This window comes from Pocillopora damicornis, chromosome 2 (genome assembly GCF_964200805.1).
Source record: "Pocillopora damicornis chromosome 2, jaPocDami1.2, whole genome shotgun sequence".
In the NCBI taxonomy this organism is placed as follows: Eukaryota; Metazoa; Cnidaria; class Anthozoa; order Scleractinia; family Pocilloporidae; genus Pocillopora; species Pocillopora damicornis.
In genome coordinates this window covers 1760344-1785000 of record NC_142671.1, presented here as the reverse complement: position 1 = coordinate 1785000, position 24657 = coordinate 1760344, and the positions used below count along the sequence as shown (strand labels likewise).

General features: G+C 37.8%; 2 protein-coding genes and 1 long non-coding RNA gene across 4 annotated transcripts in view; 1 reads left to right on the top strand and 2 right to left on the bottom strand.

Annotated features, from left to right (window-relative positions):
• The window catches only part of LOC149049485 (uncharacterized), a 1670-nt gene extending 1152 nt beyond the window's left edge, over positions 1 to 518 (bottom strand). The window contains exons 1-2 of the mRNA XM_089198432.1: positions 251 to 518; positions 1 to 176 (exon numbers count right to left, since the gene is read on the bottom strand). The exon at positions 1 to 176 is cut by the window's left edge and continues 1152 nt beyond it. Of these exons, the coding sequence (XP_089054558.1) occupies positions 1 to 176; positions 251 to 432 (358 nt within the window). The 5' untranslated portion in view covers positions 433 to 518. The remainder of the gene's footprint in view (positions 177 to 250) is intronic.
• A 7911-nt stretch (positions 519 to 8429) lies between these two features.
• LOC149049483 (angiopoietin-related protein 7-like) lies at positions 8430 to 18201 on the top strand. Its single transcript, XM_089198431.1, has 5 exons — positions 8430 to 8574; positions 14950 to 15030; positions 15452 to 15523; positions 16057 to 16440; positions 17519 to 18201. The coding sequence occupies exons 2-5, from the start codon at positions 15009 to 15011 to the stop codon at positions 17791 to 17793; spliced, it is 753 nt and encodes a 250-aa protein (XP_089054557.1). The 5' UTR covers positions 8430 to 8574; positions 14950 to 15008; the 3' UTR covers positions 17794 to 18201.
• Positions 10239 to 13564, bottom strand: LOC149049484 (uncharacterized). Of its 2 annotated transcripts, XR_016184445.1 has the most exons (4): positions 13158 to 13479; positions 12678 to 12845; positions 12322 to 12363; positions 10239 to 12045 (listed from the first exon to the last, which is right to left on the bottom strand). It is a non-coding gene; the product is annotated as an uncharacterized LOC149049484 (long non-coding RNA). The 2 variants fall into 2 exon arrangements; XR_016184446.1 differs by lacking the exons at positions 10239 to 12045; positions 12322 to 12363 and adding an exon at positions 12386 to 12599 and having other exon boundaries at positions 13158 to 13564.
• Positions 18202 to 24657: the final 6456 nt, after the last annotated feature.

Sequence of the window (24657 nt, the reverse complement as noted above, 5' to 3'; positions counted from 1 at the left end):
GCGGCATCCTTTCAAGTGATTTTCCCCAGCCATCGCTTGGATACTTTGGGGCTGGAGTTTCAGGGGAGCGTTCGGCCGGCAGATTTGAAAGCCTGGTCTTTCTTTTCGTATAAATTTTATCGTTATCCGGATCGACCACCATCTTATCTCGACCAGACGTGATATATTCTTGGACCCTATAATAAAAACAAAGATTATCAATGTAAAGGTTCCGCCAAAGCCACGTGTATAAATAGTTGCGTATGCTCACCGTTTGACAAAGCACGCTTTAGTCTTGAGTCCTTTAAGAGAATCACCGCGGCACCTTAGCCAAAACTTCAGTTCTTCATTCTTTAAGGATGAAGGATTTCTCCCATTCAAGGAAGCACCGGGTATATCGTTCTCGGTGAGAATAGTGTTGCTATCTGCGGACGAAGAGCTGGACAACGCCATGATTTCTTTGTTGTTTACTTTAGCGAGGCCTTTCCGACCTCGATTTCATGCGCTAGGTTCCAGACCGTTCCGCGTAGCGGCCATTTATGAATACGGTTTATTGTCAGAAACCAACCCCTCTGGAAAACCAAATCTGGCAAAAATATCTGTCAGAACTCGAATGACCTCACGAGAGGTGATTTTTCGCAGTATGTGCGCCTCCGGATATGACGAATAATAATCGATGTACGTCAAAATAAATTTCCCGTTTACTGGACCAACGATATCTACTGCGCCCTTTACCCAAGGACCACGAGGTAACGATGCGGGCAGGAGAGGCGTGTACTTGTTTAACGGTTGATTTAAACCACATGCACGACAATTTTTAATCATTGCCTCTGCTGCGCTGTCCATTCCAGGCCAAAAGAATCGTGACCTGAGAAACTGTTTAGTTTTGACAATTCCTTGGTGCGTCTCATGCGAGAGCTTAAGAATTTTCTTTTGCAGTGACGAAGGAACAACAATTCGATTTCCTCTGAGAATAACTCCTTCATAAACAGATAATTCATCCTTAACTGCTTTAAACGGTTTCAGTTTTTCGTCGCGCGACCACTTGCCATCTTGAATATGCTCGATTAATTTGGACAAAGTGTCATCTCTGCGTGTTTCGCGGCTCATCTCGATAAGAGTGACAGCTTGCAGGTCTAACATGGTGGTTTCATAAACAAACCTAACATAATTCTCGCAAACAGTTCCGCTATCGGTGTAGTTTTCACACTTCGAAGGAAGTCGAGACAGTGAATCTGCAGTGTTGTCCTTTCCCGATACGTGTTGTATATGGAAATTGTACTGATGCAATCTCCAGGCCAAACGTTGAATTCGTGGTGGCAGGACTTTGCTGGACTGCGGATCAAACATGCTGGACAGAGGTTTGTTGTCAGTAAGTAGCGTAAAATTGATTCCGAACAAATAATTGTGCAGGCGTTCGACTGCCCATACGCATCCAAGCGCTTCGCGTTCGATTTGCGTATATCTTCGTTCGGTAGGCGTAAGTGATCGACTTATGTAGGCGATTGGTTTTCGCTCGCCGTTAGTTTGGTCCTGAAGCAGGATTGCTCCTAAACCTACTGGACTAGCATCGGTGATCAAATACGTAGGAGAGTTTAAGCGAAAACATGCGAGAACGGGCTCGCAAGACAACGCTTCCTTAAGGGCTTTGAATGCCTCTTTTTGCTCCTTTCCCCACGAAAATTTTACTTCGCTCCGAGTTAACTTTCGCAAAGGTTCCACGATGTTCGCGTAATTCGGTACGAATTTGGAAACATAACCGCACGTTCCAAGAAATGACCTAAGATCTGATACATTCTTTGGCGGTGGTGTAGCTTTTATTGCTTCGCACTTTTTTGGATCCGGCTTAATACCATCGGCAGATACTACATGGCCTAACACCGAAATCTTGGTAACGCCGAATTCACACTTGCTTTGATTTAGCCTTAAGTTGTTCGCACGACATCTCTCGAAAACTTTACGGAGCCGGTTAATGAGTTCTTCCATTGTCACAGCGTGCACGATGACATCGTCGATAGAGATTTGAACTCCGTCGATTCCGAACAAAATTTGTTCCATCATCTTTTGGAAAGCTTCGCTTGCATCACTAAGACCGAAGGGAGTACGCTTAAACCTAAAACAACCACGAGGCGTGATGAAGGTAGTGATGTACCGCGACTCTTCAGCTAGTGTAAGCTGAAAAAAAACACTCTTCGCATCGATTTTTGCAAAATACTTCGAACCGTGCATAGCTTGCAAAGTGTCATCTACCTTAGGTAACAGGTGTCGTTCCCTAATTACAGCCTTATTTACTTCCCTGAGGTCACAACACACTCTTATTTCCCCCGATTTCTTTGGGACGATTACTAAATTAGAGACCCATGGGCTGGCCTCTGTGACCTCCTCAATGATGTCATTTTCGAGCATCTTGTCTAGCTCGTTGTTAACTGCTTCAATTTGGCTAAATGGTATACGCCTTAATCGTTGACTAACAGGTTTGACGCTAGAGTCAACGGCAATTTTGTGCTCAAAGTTGGCCACTTTACCTATCCCATGAAATATTTCGTCAAATTCACGTAGTAAAGAATCTAATTCACTATTTTCACTAGTCTTAGGAAAACTTGGCTTGTCTTGAACGAGGTTTACACTAATTATCTCTAAATTGAAACTTGAATCCCTCCCAAGGAGTGACTCTGAATTCCCTTGTATAACATATACATTTGCTCTTATTTCTTTCTTTCCTACTGTGATAGTGGCAGTAAAATAGCCTTTGCAATTTAATGGATCTTTATGTCCATAAGCAATAAATCGCTTTTTCCTTGGTAGGAGTTCATGAGACTTAAATTTAGCATTGTACAATTGTGACGATATAATATTGTACTTACATCCGCTGTCTACTATCATGCGGATCTTTTGTCCGTCCATTTTCACTTGGACTGAACTGTCCTCATTGTTCATCGAGAATACAGGCTCATTCTCGTCCGTGCTTTCTTCACTGAACCATTCTGCCGCTTTGAGGTTTCGAACTTTCCTGTCCGTCTTCTTGGGGTTCTTTCGTGACTTTTTCCCTTGTTTCCAGTTTGCTTTCTGATCTTGCTTGCTTGATTTGCAGACCCGGGCAAGATGACCCACTTTCTTGCAGAAATTGCATCTCGAGTTGATCGCACCGCATTCGTTAGGACTGTGATCATCCAATCCGCCACATCTGTAACAGATGAACCTTTTTTCGTCTGCTCCATCGGTAGGCTTTTTGGCGTTGACTTTGTCGACTGGTATGGGGTCTTCCTTGGTGCCCTTTGTAATCATGCTGGCATCTTTCCTTGACGATTCTTCGCTCCTGGCCACTTTCATCGTTTTCGTCAGGTCCAGATCGTCTTGAGTCAGTAACTTTTATCGAAGGCTTTTCGACGCGCACTTTTCAACGATCTGGTCCCTTATCATCTCTTCTTCGAGTGTGCCAAACTCGCACGATTTCGCAAGTTCTCTGAGTGCTGTAAGGTGGCTATCTATCGGCTCGTCTGGCCTCTATTCCCTGGATCGGAACTTGTACCTTTCAGACACCACGTTTCGTTTTGGCGCAAAGTAGTTTTGAAGAGCTAGTTTCGCATCTTCAAGTTTTTTATGTTCGCCAGGCAGGGTTCTGAAGATCCTTTGCACAGCGGGCCTAAGGCAGTGCAGAAAGGTCGCTCGCTGGACTTTGTCGTCCTTGTCGGAGAGCTCGGAAGCCACTGAGTTTATATCAAAGGAACTCACCCAGTGCTGCCATTCGCAATACAAGTCGGCTGCGTCGATGTTGAACGGCTGTGGCGTAGAAAGTCCCGTCCGTTCCATCTAGCTCAAGGAGTACGTTATTGGCTTTTAATCCTCGTCGCCAGTATGTTGTGTCGTCTAGACTCAGTCAAGTTACTCCTTTTATTGCTATTGCTCAACTGAATTTTATTAAAGAATCAACAAGCTATGTTCACAATACAGTACTAGGAATCAGTAATACTACTTTTACATAGGAATGTACCTTTACAATCATGTACCGATCGTGTCTTACAGGATATAGCGTGACTATAGTAACGCTTAGGTAACGCAATACACTACATTTAGTAAGGGCCCATCCACATTAGCGACAAAATTGTTTATTTTGACAAATTATCTGTCATTACCAACATCTTACAAGTATGGATGGTTTTTCGCCAAAGCGGACTAATTTTCAAACGCACCCGCCGACAACATTTGTCTCGGGTAAAAGCTTGGCATAATCTACTAAATAAACAAAACCGTGATGAACTTGTTTATCATTTGTCGTCACATTTTGAAGTTAGGGACTTCAAGTCGGATTAACATTCTGAAATTTTTAACATTGTTTCCAATTTTGCATTCTATCTTGGGCCACAAGCATTTTCATAAAAAGAAAAATTAAAAGAAAAAGAAAAAACGAAATGCAATGATATTCAACTTTCAGATTTCTTCTTGCTGTCGATGATAAGATCAGTGTCACAATCTTCCAAAATGTAATTTGGTAACCAGTGTTATTACATGAGACCGTCTTACCCACCTTTGGCAACTTGGCACCCGTTTGGACTGCGTCTTAAGTACTTAATAAGATGGCAAACTTGCAGTAAGAATGTTCGTGATATAGAAAATCAATAAATGCCTGAAATAATTAGAAAAAGAATTGTCCAGGGAAATTGTGCGCGCGCGTTTGGGTTGGAACATCCTGTGACGTTGCGTGATGTGCCATTCATGTCGCAAACAATGCGTGCCTGCGGGTGTAAATTATAAAAGTGTTGATCGGAGTATAATGGAAAACAACTGTTAAAATAAATTCAAAAGGAAATAATTTGCGATTTTAGTAAGGGCCCATCCACATTAGCGACAAAATTGTTTATTTAGGCAAATTATCTGTCATTACCAACATCTTACAAGTATGGATGGTTTTTCGCCAAAGCGGACTAATTTTCAAACGTACCCGCCGACAACATTTGTCTCGGGTAAAAGCTTAGCATAATCTACTAAATAAACAAAACCGTGATGAACTTGTTTATCATTTGTCGTCACATTTTGAAGTTAGGGACTTCAAGTCGGATTAACATTCTGAAATTTTTAACACTGTTTCCAATTTTGCATTCTATCTTGGGCCACAAGCATTTTCATAAAAAGAAAAATTAAAAGAAAAAAAAAAACGAAATGCAATGATATTCAACTTTCAGATATCTTCTTGCTGTCGATGATAAGATCAGTGTCACAATCTTCCAAAATGTAATTTGGTAACCAGTGTTATTACATGAGACCGTCTTACCCACCTTTGGCAACTTGGCACCCGTTTGGACTGCGTCTTAAGTACTTAATAAGATGGCAAACTTGCAGCAAGAATGTTCGTGATATAGAAAATCAATAAATGTCTGAAATAATTAGAAAAAGAATTGTCCAGGGAAATTGTGCGCGCGCGTTTGGGTTGGAACATCCTGTGACGTTGCGTGATGTGCCATTCATGTCGCAAACAATGCGTGCCTGCGGGTGTAAATTACAAAAGTGTTGATCGGAGTATAATGGAAAACAACTGTTAAAATAAATTCAAAAGGAAATAATTTGCGTTTTTTAGTAAGGGCCCATCCACATTAGCGACAAAATTGTTTATTTAGGCAAATTATCTGTCATTACCAACATCTTACAAGTATGGATGGTTTTTCGCCAAAGCGGACTAATTTTCAAACGCACCCGCCGACAACATTTGTCTCGCGTAAAAGCTTGGCAAAATCTACTAAATAAACAAAACCGTGATGAACTTGTTTATCACTTGTCGTCACATTTTGAAGTTAGGGACTTCAAGTCGGATTAACATTCTGAAATTTTTAACACTGTTTCCAATTTTGCATTCTATCTTGGGCCACAAGCATTTTCACAAAAAGAAAAATTAAAAGAAAAAGAAAAAACGAAATGCAATGATATTCAACTTTCAGATATCTTCTTGCTGTCGATGATAAGATCAGTGTCACAATCTTCCAAAATGTAATTTGGTAACCAGTGTTATTACATGAGACCGTCTTACCCACCTTTGGCAACTTGGCACCCGTTTGGACTGCGTCTTAAGTACTTAATAAGATACAGCACTTCGGGTCGGTGCTATGCGTGGCGGTTATCCGTCAGTGATATAGAGTTGTAAAGTTGTTCACCGCTCCTTCCGGAGCGGTTATTCGTCCCATTGAGCGCAAAAAAGTCTTAAAGATTTTATTCTTAAGTAGCTTAAAGTTATTACTAAAAATTTACGCCCAAATGTCATCCGCAGTGTCACCTTTATAAGCGGAGACTCTAGTTTTCCCTGGTACATTGAAGCTAGTCCCCGTTATAACAACTTGAGAAGGAAAGAAAATAAAGAAGGATCAACCAAACCGAAACGAGTGTTAGAGAAATTAATTCTAACAAAGGCAATGTGATCTAAGTCAGTCTGATGTCGGTAAAAGTTTCCTGCATTCTAGTTCCTAGGCTTTGTGATGTCTATTATTGAAATAAAGTTGTCGTAAATAATATTATGCTCCAATTTAGCTTCCTTTTCGGTTTCATAACACTAACCCAAACACTTTTCTACAAAATCTCGCAAATGAACAAAAACAAACCTTATTCTGTTGCCGGTGAACCGAATCAATATTTTGGAGGGTCGCTAATAGGTCCTTCTCCTTTATTGTGGTTCTCAAGGTAGGTCTGCGGTCAAATTTAGAATGTCCACTGATGAAAGTTAAGGAAGATAAGTTGACAGCTCATCTTTATCTCCTTTCAAACTGAGATTAAAGCAAAGTTATATGTTCATTATCTCCATGTTTGTAGGAGTTTATAATCTGCCTCCAGTTTTTTTTTTCTAAACATCGTTTACCGAATTATAATGAGTGCATTAGTACGCTTCCGTCGGAAGCTCTTTATTTCAATTACCGACCATAAGCATCGATAGATTTGTAATTTTATCTCTGTCTTCGAGTTGAGGTTTGCGTATCTGTTTGGCTGCCAATTGGATATATTGTACACACATTGGCAGCTGGTTTACCATGTTTTGAGGTTTAATAGATTTCGTGTTGTTGATTTATTTGAATGTGACGTTTCTTTTTGTCGCCATTTTACTTTGTGAGATATTTTGCTCCTGGTTTGGCCGCTTGAATATTGTTAGTCAAAATTGCAACGCCCATTTAAATTTATCACTTGCCTGGGTACAGATCGAGTTTTCAATTTCAAATTTGGCTATCTTTCTGTTAGAGTTTGGCCGTCAATTTATCTGACTTTTAAGCAAACAAACAAACAAAATGAAATAAAATTACGTAGATGTTAAGCTTATCGCTATCCTATGATATCATCAAAGATAGGGATCACCGCAAAGGTTTCTTAGATTCTTTCAAATCCTCTTGATTCCCCCGATCTTAAAGGCGCTCACAAGTAGAGTTTTGAGTTTTCCTCGCGCTCTTTTTTCTTTAAACAACGTGATGTGATAAGATTTCCGGCTAAGTCGGCATTTGACGCATTGACGCAACATGTTAAGCACCTCAAAGGTAGCTTTGAGCTAACAAGACTAATTCTTTTCCTACTCTCTAAACTAACCCGCTTCGAACAAAATGGAAATGATTATTGACTGTTCCCTCAGACTCAATAATCCCACTTTGCCTTGTAACGGCGGAGACAATCGTTGTCTGTGACTGTTTTTTCATTTGTTTTCATGAACGAACATCACAGTAACATTATTTGTACAGTGGTAGTATCTGTTAAGCGGAAAAGTGATTAGGCCCGCAAGTCATCAACTTAAGCTGCCATTTAGGCGCTTGTCATATTTCAATGATTTAGTCATTTATACGACAGCTGTTTATATGTTATATTTTCAATATATAGATTGCTACAAGAGAATATCAACAGTTTATAACCTGTTAATCGCTAACATTGTTTGCTATCCCAAGGTAACTAAAAGAAATGACATATCATCCTACAAATTATTACAGAAAGGCCTAATTCATGAAAAATGAGACCCAACGGCCTTTTCTGGGTGATTTCTTGTTAGATGAAAATAATTGCTTTGACATGCGAAAAAAGTTGCAGTAAATAATAATTACAGTGCCATATCTTTTTAGGTAAAAACACCAAACAAGCGTCTGTTAAGAAAGTATTTGTGTCATCAACTTCCCTCAACTTTTAAGATATAAAAGGATATTAATGAGGCATATCGTTGTAGTCTAAATTCTGCTCAATTTTTTTTCATTGACACACAACGTTACATCATAACAGAACATTCATTTTCATAGAACATCTTCTAAGATGTTTTGAATCCAGGATTAAATTTCCTTAAGGTTTGAATTTTCCATGACGCAAAAAAGACAATTGTAGAGCTATAAGAACATGAGCCTTTTTTATAAAACCTTTGTTATCGTTTGCGTATTTGGCTTTCCCAAGCCTCTTACGCAAATAATTCCACCGACAAATCCGACGGAGGGTCCTGTTTCTTAACTCAACCGGTAAAAAAAACTAACTTTTTGGTTGAAATGCCGCCCTGTCCCGTAGGGGAGTCTCTGATTGGCTGACCATTGCTTACAGCTGAATAAAAGAAATTTTACAGAGCAATTCTGACAGTCCTCCAGATGTTAAAGGAAGATTAAGGTAGGTAACTTACTCAAAGCAGATATCTTAAGAGTTTTACTAGTCTTGTAATTTCACGAATCTTTAGAGAGTTTTGACTTATTACAATACGACACGCTCCTTACCGTTTATAACTCTACATATATATGTGTCGTCTGATTAGTGGAGAAATTTACGTCTTGTGACACCACAACAGGTTTCTGCTTCCCAAATGTATTATTGCAGATTTTCTTTTGCTTGTAACAGGATGCCACGGTATGGTTTAATGAAATCCTTTTACACTAAGCAAAGTACAACCAAGAGAATATAAACTAATAACCTCATGTTACAGCTCAATATCTCAGTTGCTATAAAACTGTTAAGCTGTTAGTCATGGTTTTGAAGTGTTTAAGAGATAAAAGATTTGCGGAGAGTGATAAGGAGAGGTATACTCAATTGGCCTCGAAGTTGTGTAGCACGACTCTTTGGGTCACCACTGCCTTTTGCATCGTGCATCTCTCGAGAGAAGGAATATTTGAAAATTCCCGTCAGTGCCTTACAGGCCGCAAAGGTTCGGTTTCTTTCCTTTCGAGCTACTATTCTAATCGGAATCTTAGACACGACCTCTACAAAAGAAAGGCAATTTGACGTATGCGGCTGGTTTCGGAATTTTTAAGCTACCTTTTGTCTGTTTCTTTTTCACAATATTTCACTGTGCAGACCATGCTAAGTGACGTTTTTTGCCCTGTATGTCTAAAATAATATTATCTGCCTTCGGAAAATTGATTTGCAAACTAATGTTGTCCATGCAAATCGATTATTGACTGGTTAGAGTAAGCATGTCTTCTAAAAGCTGTTCGAAACATTCCAATCCGCTTCCCAAGATTAACATAGCTATGAATGTAAATCCCTAAAATATTTCTTTAAATTTGAGTTAAACAATGTCATTTGAATTCATGTTATTGCTTAATCCTCCACAATTTGTTGCTCGTTGTAAAAATTTTAGCAAAGATGAGTGTTGCACTTTAAAAAACATTTTGATAAGTTTGCGAGTCCGTTGAATTCACCCCCTTCCACCGTAAACTATATCGCTGAAACCAAAGAAATTATCTGTTTTTTTCTTTGAATAATTAAAAATGCGTTTCTCAACAATTCGAATGGCGAGGCTTGATCTTACAAGTACTGATAATGTTTTTCGCAGTATAATAACTGAAGCGAGGGAATTCCTTCCGCCTATGTTTCCGTATGGTATTTAAGACACCGCAAAATGCCCCAAATACTACGGGAAAACGTTTCTTGAGGACCACAAAGTAGCTTCAATACCTCGCACTATTCTACACTGTAAAATTAAGAGTTGATTTGGCCCCAAAAATGGGGCCAAAACGAGTGAGTCCAGTTTGGCACTCGCTTAGGGTCAATTCAGCCCCACTGAAATGGGGCTGTTTTTAGCACCAATTTTGGGGCTGAATTGACTCCGTTGTAGGGGCCAAATTGGACCATGTGAAGAGTGAATTTGAAAAAAACAGGGGCCACTTTGAAATTTATAGGGGTCAAAACAGCCCCCGAAATTTCAGCCCTCTCACAAATGGCCCCTTTAAAAAGAGCCAATTCAGCTCCAATGTGGGCCACTTCAGAAGTAGAGGGCTCTTTTCCTCTCCATGCTGATTTTCCCCCTTACATTCAAATAATGAAAATACACCACATACTTTATCTTTCAAACACTCATTTATTAGGTTCTAGATGGTATAAAACAGACAAACTTTGAAACATCATGTGAAAGAATATAACATACATACATATTTAACATCAATTCAACCATTTTCTAAAATAGATCTCTTCCCTAAATCAGTATACTTCTTAACAGTGCGAGCATTGCAAGAAATTACACCCAAGAGACACTTGTGAGTAAAGCTTCCCTTTTCAATGGCTTAGCAAATGTGGTAATGTAAAGCAGCTTATAATTAAGACTGATTTAAAGTACAGAAAATTATCAAAATAAGACAGAGGCAACAAATGATCCAGTTCCTGCACAAGAATATAGATCTTGTTTGATTTGTGCGTATGAAAAACAAAGAGCCTTAGAGCAGCAAAGAGTATTCTTCCAGTGGATGTGAGAATACATGCACTCATATTGCTACTTTAGATATTATCAAAATATAAACTATCAGCAAGTACTACCGCAGGCATTTGCCAAGTCATTGAAAATAGAGGAAACAGTGACAAGAGTCTGCCTGTGCCCAATGCTTGCTCTAAAAAAAGTCAAAATTGCCTTTGACCAATTGTAAGAAAATATAAATGAGCCAAGTAACCCAATGAGAGCATCAAGAATCTTTTCTTGTGAGAAGTGACAAATTACACTTCCCTCTGTTACTATATTCAGGTGATTGATGTATTGAAGATCTCCAACAATTAAAATTTGTGCTGGACATAACCTCTGATTGCTGAATCAACATCAGGTACTCTATGCAATAAAAACAAGTTTTACAACCACATTAAAATCAAGCCAAAGTGCAAAAAGTGCCTGTAGCCAGAAAAAAAAAAAGAATATATATATACACACTTAAGTTAAAGAATTAAAGAGGACGCATCAATTCTCTGTGACTGAGTTTTGTGCCTAAGCGCTTGTCAGACAGAAAAGTTCTGTCTGACAAGCGCTTAGGTGCGAAATTCAGAGTCACAGAGAATTGATGTGTCCTCTTTAATTCTTTAACTTATGTATACTTAGCTCTGCTACCACAGCATTGAGCACTTTATGCCAAGGTAGACTCTACCCCCACATTTACATATATATATATATATATATATATATATATATATATATATATATATATATATTGTTTTTCTAAAACTATAAGCTAAAACACCAGAAATGGAAGTGGAAGTTTAGCTCAATGCGTGTAACTTGTCGCCCATTCAAGACTTGAAAAACTAATGTATGACTCCCAAAATATCTGAAAAAATCAGCTATTCTATGTCCAATATTTATCTAATGGTTTGACAACAGGAATATTTTAAAAAATTACAAAATCAAAAAAACTAAACAAAAAGGCAAAATTAATACAACCCCAAAGTACTTGAACCTTTGTATCTGGACTTCATTGGCAAATGGGCTCAGAAATTTTAGCTGTTCATCTTAGTACCAAAGTAGCAGTTTTTTGGACTTGTACCTCCAAAATGGTCACAACTTCATTAAATGCATGTGATGACAAACACACAAGAACAAAGGTCATGAACTTAAAAGGTGAGAGTGATTATTTCGCAACTTTTTAGTTTAAGGCAAGAGATTCAGCACTACAAAATTGTCTCTCTTCACTGCAAGCAGAAGAGGTGAAGCAATAGATTTTTAGACCATACCAATCCATTCAGTTTCCAAGTCAACTTAGTCTAGTATCCTGCTAACCATACAAGGATACTCTGCAATAATTTTTTTTTTGCAATCCACTGTTGCTCAGAGTACTTTAGGCTGCTGATGAGATATCCCTTCTGGGTATCCAACTCTACTGAGGCAGAGAACTGTACAAAAAAATAAACAAATGAGCAAATTAATTTGTTGTTGGAGAACAGTAAATTTTTGCAACTACAAAGTTGCAAAATATTTGTAAGCAAACTGTGCATAAGAAGTAAAAACACAATAATGGTGATCATCAATGATGTATTTTCACCAAACTGTATATGTACTTATCAAGAAAAGAAATCATACCTCTATGCACTTCAGTTTTAGTTCAGTATTCATGAATAAATAAGGATTGCTTGTAGACTTAAAAAACAAAACAAAGAAAAGTTTCTTACACTCGATGGTAGTTGGAATTTTGAAAGCCATTCAGGAGGAACCTGTAGGTAAATATTTGTTTTCAAAAAAAATTAAACTGTCTGATAACATCCTATCAATTCACTAATTTTTCAATTTACCAGATTTAAAAATTGGGTTTACTTTGTTTTATGCATGGTGCAAGTTAATACATATCTAATATATTTCAATAAAAATAAAGCAAATCTCGCCATTTTTGTAGGTGCAATCCCCGAGATTTGTCATCTTTAACTGACCAACTGGCACCTTGTGTGTTTTCCTTTAGGACATAATCGAAAGAAAGTAATCGATAATGTACTCTTCACCATCCTGCTAAGTTTAATATACAAGAACTTACTTAGACAGTGCTCAGTTCTGTCGCCTCGTCCGTAAAACAGAGATCCTTGGGCGATTTACCCTTTTCTTTCGGTGCCAATGTCACCTCTAAATTTTCATAATAGCTAATGTTATCTGAATCATCAATCGACGTTTGAACCGTCTTACTCGAAGGACTTGATTCTGCACGCTGAAAGAGTGAGAGCAAAAAAATCAGCTTAAGTGGATGCAAACAAAGACATAGACATAAAAATATCAGTTCATCTTTTCAAGAAAAAGATTAAGAATTCAGAGTGAGAGATCCTAAAATCAGAGAATCTTTAAATAAGTTAAATCCATCTTGTGCAAATGGAGTATTCGAACTCTAACTGTCTCTATTTCTCGGCGCCAAAATTTGATCACGTGACTTTAGTTGCGAAACCGCTGAGACTCAACAAGACTCAGGAGAAGAGGCGAACCATTCATGCGTCAAATTCTCTGGTGGGAAAATTAATTATCGTACCGACAAAGAACTCGTGTCATCTCTAGGTTCAGCGTTCATTGCAATCAATTTCTTGAGCTTTAGACGCTCTTTTATAATAGGGATGTAGTGCCTTGGTACGTCTGCATCTTGGGCGATGGCAAGGAGATCTTGGCCATCGCAACCGTCTTTTCTGCAAGATAAGATACGAACAAAGATCAATGGAGCGGTCAAGTTTGTGAAAGTAAAGTTGCAGTAAAATACGTTGTTAAAAAATTTCTTTTGCCTACCTTTCCTTTCTTAAGTCTCATTCCATGCGACTGTACCCAAGAAACAGCCTCTTCAGTGACGAATTCGCTGCTATAATTCATTATTGTTTCCTACGCAAGTGGTCTAGGTTCGACTAATGCCATCACAGGCAGCTCACGCTCACGTCTCGAGAAAAAGCCAACGATTAATTCGGAATAGTATAGGGAAGAAATATGGTCGAAAAAAGAAAATTATTTTTATATTTTCTTTTTTTTTCAAAAATTGCACCTCATTGGGGCCAAATTGGTCAATCCTACTTGGCTCTTGGAAGGGCTAAATTGAGAAAAAGTTCCAAAGTAGAATTCATAGGGGCCAATTCAGATTTTGGAGGGGTCGAAATGGTACCTGTCCCGCCCGTTTTGGCTCAAATAGTCCAAAACGAACCTTGATGGGCCAAACTGGCCCTCGAGAAATTGGCGCCAATTTGGCTTTTGGGGTCAATTTGGCTCTTTTCATTTTACAGTGTATCAAACAGGTGTTTAATGCAGTGGCTTTTAAGGAGTTTAGAGTGCTTCTGACTGGGAAATCTGGATTTAGCGTTTGGGATCCGGAGTTTCGAATTTTGCAATCAAGTATGAAATCCAAATCTGGACTTCGACTCTAAGAAATCTTTCTTCGAAGTAGATTTCAATTAAGAAATCCAACACCGGATCTAAAAGATTTCTTTATTGTGCGTTTTTTTCTTGTTGTTGTTTTTTTTGTTTTTTTGTTTTTTTTGAGAGAGATCCGATAAAGGATTTTCAAAGCTGATCGCGTTAACAGAGGTTACGCATTAGCGCGTTTCTTCGATTGAGCAGCGTACACGAGACGCGCACAATTCAGTTCTCTCTGCTATCGCTTCTTTACTCATAGGATTACCCTGGCAGCTGCGTCTGATGTTATTTTTTTAGATTACTCCCCAGACCGTTCCGTTATACATTAATATTTGCTCAATATTGCCGTATAAAATAATATTCTCTTTGTGAGAGGTAAGTGATTTCTTGTTGACGGTAGGACACCTACGCGTTGGAAACGTTTCTTGCATATATGGCTGATATGGTCTCTGATGGAAAGGATCTAAAATATATAAACTCCTGATTGGAATTCAGTTTTATCCTAAATATCTCCTTTTTTTGCATTAATTTTTGGATGGTAATCAGCTTTTAGCTTTGATCGTAACATCGTTCCATTTCCAAACACTGACTTAGTTTTACTAGCCTTCGATTTGAATAGTTTCTTTTAGGGATTCATAAAAAGAAGTTTTTATTTGAGACATAGTTATTGGATTTTTTGTGTGTATGTAATTTTTTCATTCCATTTATTAGCAAACTAGCGGGTACGTGTATGGTCCAAGACTTGTTGCCAACCCCTAGAACGCACCAGCCCTTCCACATATCATCAGTAACACGGATGGAACTACCTACAAAGCCGTTGTTATCTTTACACAATCCATCAATCACCACTGACATGTCCGTGTATTTTGCTTTATTTCTTATTTTGATTTAGTGCTTTTTCTTCATGTTTGGTTTGCTTTATTTTTGTTTAGCTGTGTTTCTGGATAATACTCCGTCCTGGTTACTAAGCATTTCATTCCGGAAGTGTACAATGGTTAAAGGTCGAAAAATAAGTAAGTGACTGTTTTATTGGACATTGTGCATCCTAAAAATTACGCTAAATCGTTCTTGAGAGCAATTTGCTGATTAACTATTCTTCGGTTCTAGGGTAAAAACTCACCATTCCAATTATCATTTTTTTAGTTTTCCCGACAATTTCACCGATATAGCAGTTTTACAAAAGGCACGGTCCACTAAGGGCAAAACGAAAATATTCCAACCCCTTCTCGCAGGATGATACGAAACACAACCCTATCAGGAGAATATGAGTCCTAACGTGTCTGTTCATAATGCAGCGTGATTTCCTGATTTATCGTTTGAGCATTTACATAGCCTAAAGAGGTTTATCTCTCGGGTCTGAAGCTGTGCAACAATACAACCTATTATAAAGAAAAGTGAGTGAGAAATTTAATGGTGCATTAACCTCTGTTTCAGTAAATCCTGCTTTGGTGCTTTTGGCGATGTGTTGGGCAGTAAATAAATTAGCTCTAGCGCTTGTAATCCCAGGTAAGTTGGAGGTCAACTTTCCTAAGTGGAGCTGAACATCAGTGAAATTTGTGAAAGGTTCTCTTTGATCACGTATAGTGATCATATTATTATTATCATTATTATTATTTTCTTTTTCTAAACACCGTTGAAAGTAGCGAATACGGTACGCAGTCTATAAGTGTGGGTGAAAACAGTCCAAATCTTAGAAACTGTTTTTAATTGCATTATCGGGCTTTAGGCATCATTGGCGATTGACAAACCAGCAGTGTAGATTCTATTTGGCTCAGTGGTGGAGATCCGAAGGACCCGGTTCAAATATCCTCTGGAAAAATCAAATTCGCAATCTGTTTACCTGGCCTCTCGCTCGTGACAGGACAAAGAAACACCTTTTTTTCCTTGTCGAATTCTGTGTCAGATCTGACTGAGGAATAGTAATTTTACTTTAAGAAAATAACAAACAAATGAGCGAAATTTGTGTCATGAGCTAAATCGATCAACTGCAAAGTTTCACATGGCTTGGAACTTCGAGGTATATTTTTTTTCCTCAACAGCTAAGAACTGTGCTGAGCTTTACAAGTGCGGCCAAACCATCAGTGGTGTTTATACAATCGACCCTGATGGTTCAGGTGCCTTTGATGTGTATTGTGACCAAACGACAGCTGGTGGAGGATGGACAGTGATCCAGAAGAGACTATGTAACATTGCTGATTTCAACCGCACCTGGGATGATTACAAAAAGGGGTTCGGTGATTTCCTCGTTCGTGAATTTTGGCTGGGACTGAACAAGATCCAACGTCTGACGCAAAACAAGACAGAAAACAAACTCCGCGTGGATCTGGGAGTAAATGCTAGCAAAACTGTTCACGCTGAGTACGAATGGTTTGGTATTGAGAATGAGACAGCCCATTACAAGCTACACATCGGCAATATTTCATGTAAGCCAATCTACTATTTTACAATGAATGATAATTTTGATGGATGATCACTGTTATCACCAACCTTGCTTATGTAGTCATTCTCATAGCTATTCACCCACATGTCTCTCAAACGACTATATGCCTTGGAAATATTTTTGTTATTCGTGCATTTGTATATGGTTATGCATATCACACTCATGAGCCCTAAACGATCCATTTACTCGCAAGTTACTTGTGACTTGGTGGCAGAGAATCCATCAGGTGACACAAAGGCCTAGGATGTATAGAAAAATAGGTGTCAGATTTGACTCTGTAACTTTGATGCTTTGGAATACAAAAGTGTTTTCTGAAACATCACCTCCACAAGTAATAGTAGCTCGTGATTTTATACACTTGTAGATGCCAAAATAGGCTAGAGAAAGGCTCTTAACAATTACGGATCGTCAAATATGAAGCTAAAATTTATTTAAGGAGGCTCTATAGAAAGGTGACAGATGAAGCAACAGATTCGAAAGTTTACGCACGCTCAGATATAGACATTGGCGAAGTTCTATTCTGAGAAAATGGGGATCTTTCGAGTAAGATTGATCGCGTTTCTTTAGTTGGAATTTCTTAAATTTTCTGGGCCGTTAAACATATTTGTGCCCTCTCCAGTACCTGTTGATAAGAGAAATTGATAAGACCAAATTTGAGATAGAGGAAGAAAACACAAAATTACAAATAGCGTTGAAACTGCCTCTGTAACCCCTATTTTTTTCGGCTTTTAAATGATGACAGGACAATTTTCACATATTGTGAAAATTTTGGGAAATTCACCTAAGCAAACTGAAGAAAATCAAAGCCAAATTATCACCGGCGAGCGCCTCTCTTCGTGGAACCTTAGCTTAATAGCGAAAATTATTTTGATAATATTTACTACAGCAAACGATAGTCCGAACGTTGCTCATCGCCCTTTTGATAGCTTTTAGTAACCTAGAAAAGCGAAAACACAAAAATTTTCTAGAAAAACAATGCGCTGGCGCGCGCGCCAACATTGAGCAAAAACCCTATGGAGCCTTCTTAAGTTTACTTTTTATTCCTCTCTTTTTTTGTGCAGCTGCTACTGTTGAAGATTCTCTCTCCGGTCATAATGGCACGTTATTTAGTACGTGGGATAGATTTCCAGCTGATCATGATTGTGCACGGAAATATGGGGGAGGCTGGTGGTACCTGTACATTGATGGAGTTTGTACTGTTAACTCAAATCTTAACGGCATCTGTCCTCATTCTGGAAGTAATTGCACAATTCACTGGGCAAAATTAAACCCTAAAGCTAAAAACAACGACCCCAAAACATCTGAAATGAAAGTCAGACCAGCAGACCTTTCCTAGAGCATTCTCTTTGAGGAACCGGTAATTTTTTTCTTCGGGAAGATTTTTTTGTGTCATGAAACAATTGTTTATATGAAATAATTTACCAGATCCTTTTACAAGACTCTCTAATGTTCTTGGGGGGTTTGATAAAGTTATCTACGAGTTATCAGGCAACGTGATTAATTTGATGAGTCTTTTGATGGAAACAAAACGCAAAATTTGTTTGGTAGAGCTGAAGCTTAAACCGGTGAACTACATCTGATTATGCTGTCAGTTTTAGATTTAAAAACAACTTTCTAGAGTAATTAATTATAATTACGTTAAATCGACTTTATTCTAACTGATTTATTTTATGGTCAATTGTGAAAGTTTTGAGAAAACGTTGAGATAAATGTTGTGTAGTAAATAAATGAAATCTTAAAACCTTTTTGTATTCGTATGGATGATGATGATGAGTCAAAAATTCGGTCTGGTTTTTCCACCGCAGGAAAATGCAAGATAGGTGCACATGGCAGATTTTAATCGGAGTGAAGCAAAATGGTGGACATAGCTTGAGAACGAGGTTGTTTTTTGGCATCGAGTGTATCCAGGCCAACCTTGTGACTGTTTACACTTATCTTTCGAATAAACTTTAAAATATTTATTTTCAAGCACAAACGTAAAACGGTGAATCGCTTAAATTGTTAATGCTGATGAAACGCAAAAACAGTGGAAACAGTTAAAGTTTATTGGCTGATTGATTTAATTCGATTGATTAATTCAATTATCTTATGTAAACACTGGCGATGATTACTTTAACATACTGATCAAAAACAACAACCGAGGGAACAGTTAAAGTTTATTGGCTGTTGATTAATTTAACTATCTTATGTAAACATTAGCGATGATTACTTTAGCGGACGAAAAAAAACATACTTTTCTGACAAAAAAACAAAAAAACAAAAAAAACAAAAAAAAACTTGTGAAAGTCACTACCACATATCTTTAATTTCAATAAGTCGAAAAACTTGCGGTCCATAAAATGCTTTCCGTAGTATATCGTTCCGAGGTGGAAAACTTCAGATGTTTGTTATCAGATGTAAGCGGGAGAAAACCTGGTAAGCAAAGATCATCGCGTTCACATGCAAATATTTTTTGAGTGACTATGAGGCGAAACCTGACATGTGAATGAAAAATCGGGGAGACAGAGAAAGATTTGAATCACAGCGTTAAACTTTGATGAGTTTTGCAACCGGAAATTTGATAAACGGAGGATTCTAATTAGTACTGGTTTTGTAGAACGCCCTGGTTACTATCATTCTGGATTTCTCCGTGACTCAAGCTAAGTCACAAAGTGATTTATTCCTTTTCTGTTGACTTTGCCGCGGTACTTACGTTCGTCCCCGCATTTTATCTAGCAAGTATTTCCAATTTGTTATGGCATCAACTCTTTCCAAAGTCTTAATCTCCATAACTCTCGATCCATGTTATGAAAACAATGAAAAGCACACAACAGCGATTTTGCTGAACACCGCGAGACCTTCAATTCGTTCCATCTAAACTGCAGATCCGGCCAGAATATAAGCTTCGTATAGCCTCTTGTTTGATGAAAATTAGGAATATGTCTCAAGTCCCTCTGACTGTACATTCTTATGTTTTCCAACTTACACGGATTCAGCCAGCCCTGCTCAGTTAGACGAGGCTCTGTTAAAGCGGAGTCCATTGTCGAAGTCAGTTTAAGTGTTGTTCATTTTGATTAGTAGCGAGCTTTAAAATTGTTTGGATCTTTAAAATGATTGTTTCGTAGGGAACACGAACATTGTCAGTAGAGAAACGATGATAAAAAAAAAGTAATGATATGTTCTGTATTTCACAAAGTTAGTTCTTGGAGCCAAGCGCTACATTTTCAGTCGATTTTGTAACATCGTGTGGATTCTTCCTAATTTGGATCAATTACGCAAACAAGTTCATTGATTTTCAAGGTGGGCGATCAAGAGTTGTCCTGAATAGGAAATAAATCAAAGACAAAGTGATCATAGAAATGGTTTCTTATCTAAGTAATTATTCACCTTTGAAATTCATTGAAATTCGTCCTGCACGTTTCTTAATTTCTTACCTAGTGACCTTTTTTTACTTTAAAGAGATGATGTTACACACTCGTATTGTGGTCAGCCAGCCGAATGACTATATACGCGTTTCAGGCACAGTCGAGTACATCTACATTTGGCCGAGCTAGTGAATATGTCGGTGTAACAACCACGGCAAAAAAGTAGCGTTCACCGTACAGAATACGAAGATTGAATTCACGGAAAACGCGGCATTTTTCAAACGTTTACCCATGTTCTGCGTACGGAAAATCCAACGTTTTCTGTGCGTTTTCGCACCGGTGAATCCCAATATTCGTTCCATTATACTGTAGTTTTCCTTCGCAGTAAATGCAGGTCAACAAATCATTTTCTGGCATTAACCTTTCGGTTAACGCACTGCAAACAGCTTGTTTTCCTTTTGTTCATTGGCATTTTCCCAGTGTACAACAACGAACTCACCGGAGTTAGCGGCTGAAAACACGCATTTTCCTGAAAGATTAATGTGTGTAAATGCAGGAAAATGCAATGATTTCATGTTTGCTGTTCGTATAACGCATAGAAAATGTCATGTTTTCTTCTCTTCAGAACCATTTTTCGCACGATTAACGAAATGTTCACAAGAGTTTTCCAGTCGAAAGCATGCATTTCCAATATTTCTTCCCAATGGTGAATTCGAGCAAATTCGATAAAACGCATTTTTCGGCGTTTTACAGTTTATAACTGTTCGTTTAACCCATGGAAAAGAACAGTTATTCTGCTATTCACAGCGGCTTTGCGCATTCCAACTTCCTATTCACTGGAGTTAACCAGTCGAAACATGCATTTTCCGGTATTTTCTCTGCAACGGTGTATTCGAATTAATTCGTGCAAGGCATGCATTTTCTCGCGTTTACCGCCGCTCAGTTAATCACTGTTCTTCAAATTCGATCCAATGGATTTCACCTCCTAGACTCAACCATGCTGAAGGCTCTAAAAGAATTTTGTCCCATTTCCCTCTCCAAAACAAGATAAGCACTCTATTAATCATTCTCAATAAGTTTATTGATGCACAGTGATGTTAGCAGTACAATTTATTCAGAGTCCACAATGGAACCTGACAACAATCATGTTTTTCAGCCTTTGAATCCTGCACTATTATTTTACTTTACACATTTCTTTCTCTCTAAAGCCAAAATTAAGCAAAACTTAAACCCTTAGAACAGTTTGATTGATACTTTGAATCGGTAGGATAACTGTCTAAAAAAAATTATATATACAAACTATAACCAGAAAACTGATTTCAAGATACATATTTAAAGGTCTAAATTTCTATATCAAGCATTTTGCAAAAATGAGTGTACAGGTTTGAAGAACAAATAATTATGTGAACTGCATGAACCTTGGGAATCAAGGCGAACATTCTGAGAATGCCACCTTACATTAAATCTTGTGCCGACATCAGATCTACTAGAAACACTTCTGGTATTTGAAACTGCAATCAAGAACCTAACAAATTATCTTAATGTTACCACTCAAGAATATCTATTCTTATGACATTACACTTTCATGCTTGGCTACAAAGAACATCAAATAGTAATCTAAGAGCAAAATTGGAATTCCGTTACCATTTTAATTAGCAGTTTGTTCGTCATTTACAGGGAGTTTACGTTGTTCTGCAAAAATGAAACAAGTAAAACGATCCAAATAGGGCAGCTTTCTAGAACTTTGTCTTTTTAATTCTCTATCTAGTTAATATAAGTGTAGCGCGCTTTTGATGGCACATTTCACTACTTTAAAGGAGTTTTAGGCTTACGTTGCCCATTGAAATTGTGCACCTCCGTCATTGACCTAGCGGGAATCCCCAGGGAACATAAAACCCCTTTCTTAAGTCTACAGTATTACACCTACTTTACTCCGATTTAATTGCACTTGATAACTTCAGCGTCCAACTCCCTATGTTTATTCGAGAAATGACATACACAAGCAATGTTTAAAAATCCTTCTTTAAGAGTATTTCCGGGAAATAGAGTTGCCTTCCAGCATATTCTTATTACGCCCACAGTTTTACACCCTTAGAATGAATAAAAGGTTAAGTAGTTGAAATTCTTCATTCTACAACAGTGCTTCATCATAAAATATACAGCTTTAAGCTTGGAGAAAAAATTTCATCATATAATGTCTGCTTCACAAAATTTCAATTCGCTGCTCAGTGTAACATATTCACAGACGGTTCAAATGTTATTTCAACTCCTGCACCTTCAACAAGTTACAACAACAACAACAAAGGATCCGAGAAATGTAATTAACAATCTAAGTTCTCTAATATATTCTTAAAACACTTGAGTTGTAAATCTGATTCGTAGAAGACAGCTATCAGCAAAGTGGCAAGCGCTTACTTAAATTGGCCAGTTAAAAAAGTGATGATCATTCACTCGCTGCTCGTTTCTTTACTTAACTTCAACGATTTTGTCTTTCTTTGCTTCGTGCTCTTTCCCTGATGTGTTTTATCAAACCAAACAAGATTTAATTATTATAATTTTTCAACAGCCAAGAACTGTGCTGAGCTTTTCAAAGGCGGTCAAAGAATCAGCGGTGTTTACACAATCTATCCTGATGACAAACCTCCCTTTGATGTATATTGCGACCAGACAAGGGCTGGTGGAGGATGGACAGTGATCTTGAAGAGGCTTAATGGCTTCGTTGATTTCAACCGCAGCTGGGTTGACTACAAAGATGGCTTCGGTAATTTCCTCATTTGTGAATATTGGCTTGGATTGGAAAAGATCCACCGCCTGACGCGAAACAAGACAGAAAATAAACTCCGCGTCAATCTGGGAGTAAATACGAGCAAAACTTTTTCTTGTGCAGATGATAATAGTACTGCTAAAGAAGGTTTGAACCGGTGAGTTACATCTGACCATGCAGTTCTGGATCTAAACTTCCTACGGGCATCTATTATGATTAGATTAAATCGACTTCATTCCAAATATATTTTAGGGTAAATTTTTAAACGTTTTGCGACAACGTTGAGATAAATGTTGTGCAATAACTAAATGAAGTAGTGGAAGCCTTTTTTGTGTATGAATGATATTTGTGAAAAAAATTAGATATACTAATTCAGTCCCAAACTAGTCCTTTGACTGTTTCCTGGGTTTGCCAACTTTCACGAATTCAGCCAGCCCTGCTCGTGTATAGATGAGACTATGTAAACACGAACAAAGTCATCCATTGTCTAAATCAATTGTTGATCATTTTGATTAGCCGCGAGTTTTACAGAAAGCAGAAAATAAACCTGAACCTGAAGTGTACAGACTGATGGGTTCATTGTGTGGTGCAACTGAAAATGAAAGCGAAGTTATGTTTCCCGGGACGATGGTCTGCACTAAACACAGATGTGATGGCATGATATGCAGAAGTAGAGCTGTCATGATCGATGGCACGCTTTCGAATCCTTAGTCGCTTGGTTGAAAATTAATTAATATGCTAGTCAGTTTCTAGTGAGTTTTTTTCAAGGTTAAAGACACATGAAAAAGTAGAAATTCAACAGATATTGTGACAGTGCGTAAATTTGTCTAATCAAATTTAATTGCGTGAGCGTGCTTCATATTCCTATCGTGCACGCTTATGAAGTCAGCAAACAAATCCCTCGAGGGTTTTGTATTCGATCAGAAAATAAAGTTCATTGACACGCATGAATCTTATAATGAATGAATGAATGTTTGAATCTTATGTGGTCGCAAGCATGATTACGTTACTCCTTTGCTGTGGGAACTGCACTGGCTCCCCGTGGAGCAGAGGATTATTTTTAAAATCTTATTTTTTACTTTTAAAGCTTTAAATAATTTATTACCTGGTTATATCAGTGACTTGTTAGAAACTTATAAGCCTACTAGGTCTTTACGATCATCGAGTAGGAACTTGTTAGTGATTCCTCGCTCCGAGTTGAAATCTTATGGCGATCGCACCTTTTCTGTCTCTGCACCTAAGCTGTGGAATAACATTCCTGAAACCATTAAATGTAGTGTAGATCTTAACGCTTTTAAGCGTAATCTTAGAACTTATCTTTTAAAGCGTTATTTTTATGAATGATTACGTTGATTATTACTTTTATTTTTTACTTTGATTGTGAAGCGCCTTAAATTGTCATTTATTATTATTATTACTATTACTATTATTATTATTATTATTATTATTAATTCACCTGTCAGTTTTTTGACCAATCTAAGACAAGATCATTTACAGCATAGCGAAATGTTTTCTTGAAACAAAATTATACATGCATACATACATAACCTTTATTTAAGTGTCTAGTCGTTCTAGTGCCAATTGGCACTAATTGGGGACACCTTTAAGACTAAAATAATAATAATAAAAAAGTCTGATTAAAAATTATTATCAACGCGCTGAGGCGTAGCAGAGAGAATATTAACCCTTTTACAACATTTAACCATCGGGTTGAAAATGTTATAAAACAATTGGTTCATACGTCAGCTGTGCGTTCATCGACTCAAGAAGCTAGAGTTGCTCGAGGCGTAGCCTCTTACGCGTCTTTCGTGCTCTCCAAACTTTATTGACGTAGTAGTGAGCTGGTTTGAAGTTAAATTCATCCATTTTTTTTTTTTTTGGGGGGGGGGAGGGGGAGGGGGGATAAGAGTTTTGGAAACAAAAGTTCCAAAATTTGCCACATGATATTCATTGTCTTTCATTTTCCTGCAATTTGATTGGTTTCTTTAAACAAGCCTTGAAAGCTAATTGGTTGTTTTGTTTTTAATGTGGCCTCCTCATTGGCTGGGAAAAAGATTTGATTTAAGGCAAAAAAATGGTGTGTTTCGTGAAT

Bases quoted from the DNA above. Each gene is read 5' to 3' on its own strand.
- LOC149049483 (XM_089198431.1), top strand. From the start codon at position 15,009: ATGGTTAAAGGTCGAAAAATAA. The intron at 15,031-15,451 runs GTAAGTGACTGT...CCTCTGTTTCAG, and splicing joins GGTTAAAGGTCGAAAAATAA to TAAATCCTGCTTTGGTGCTT. The intron at 16,441-17,518 runs GTAAGCCAATCT...TTTTTTGTGCAG, and splicing joins ACACATCGGCAATATTTCAT to CTGCTACTGTTGAAGATTCT.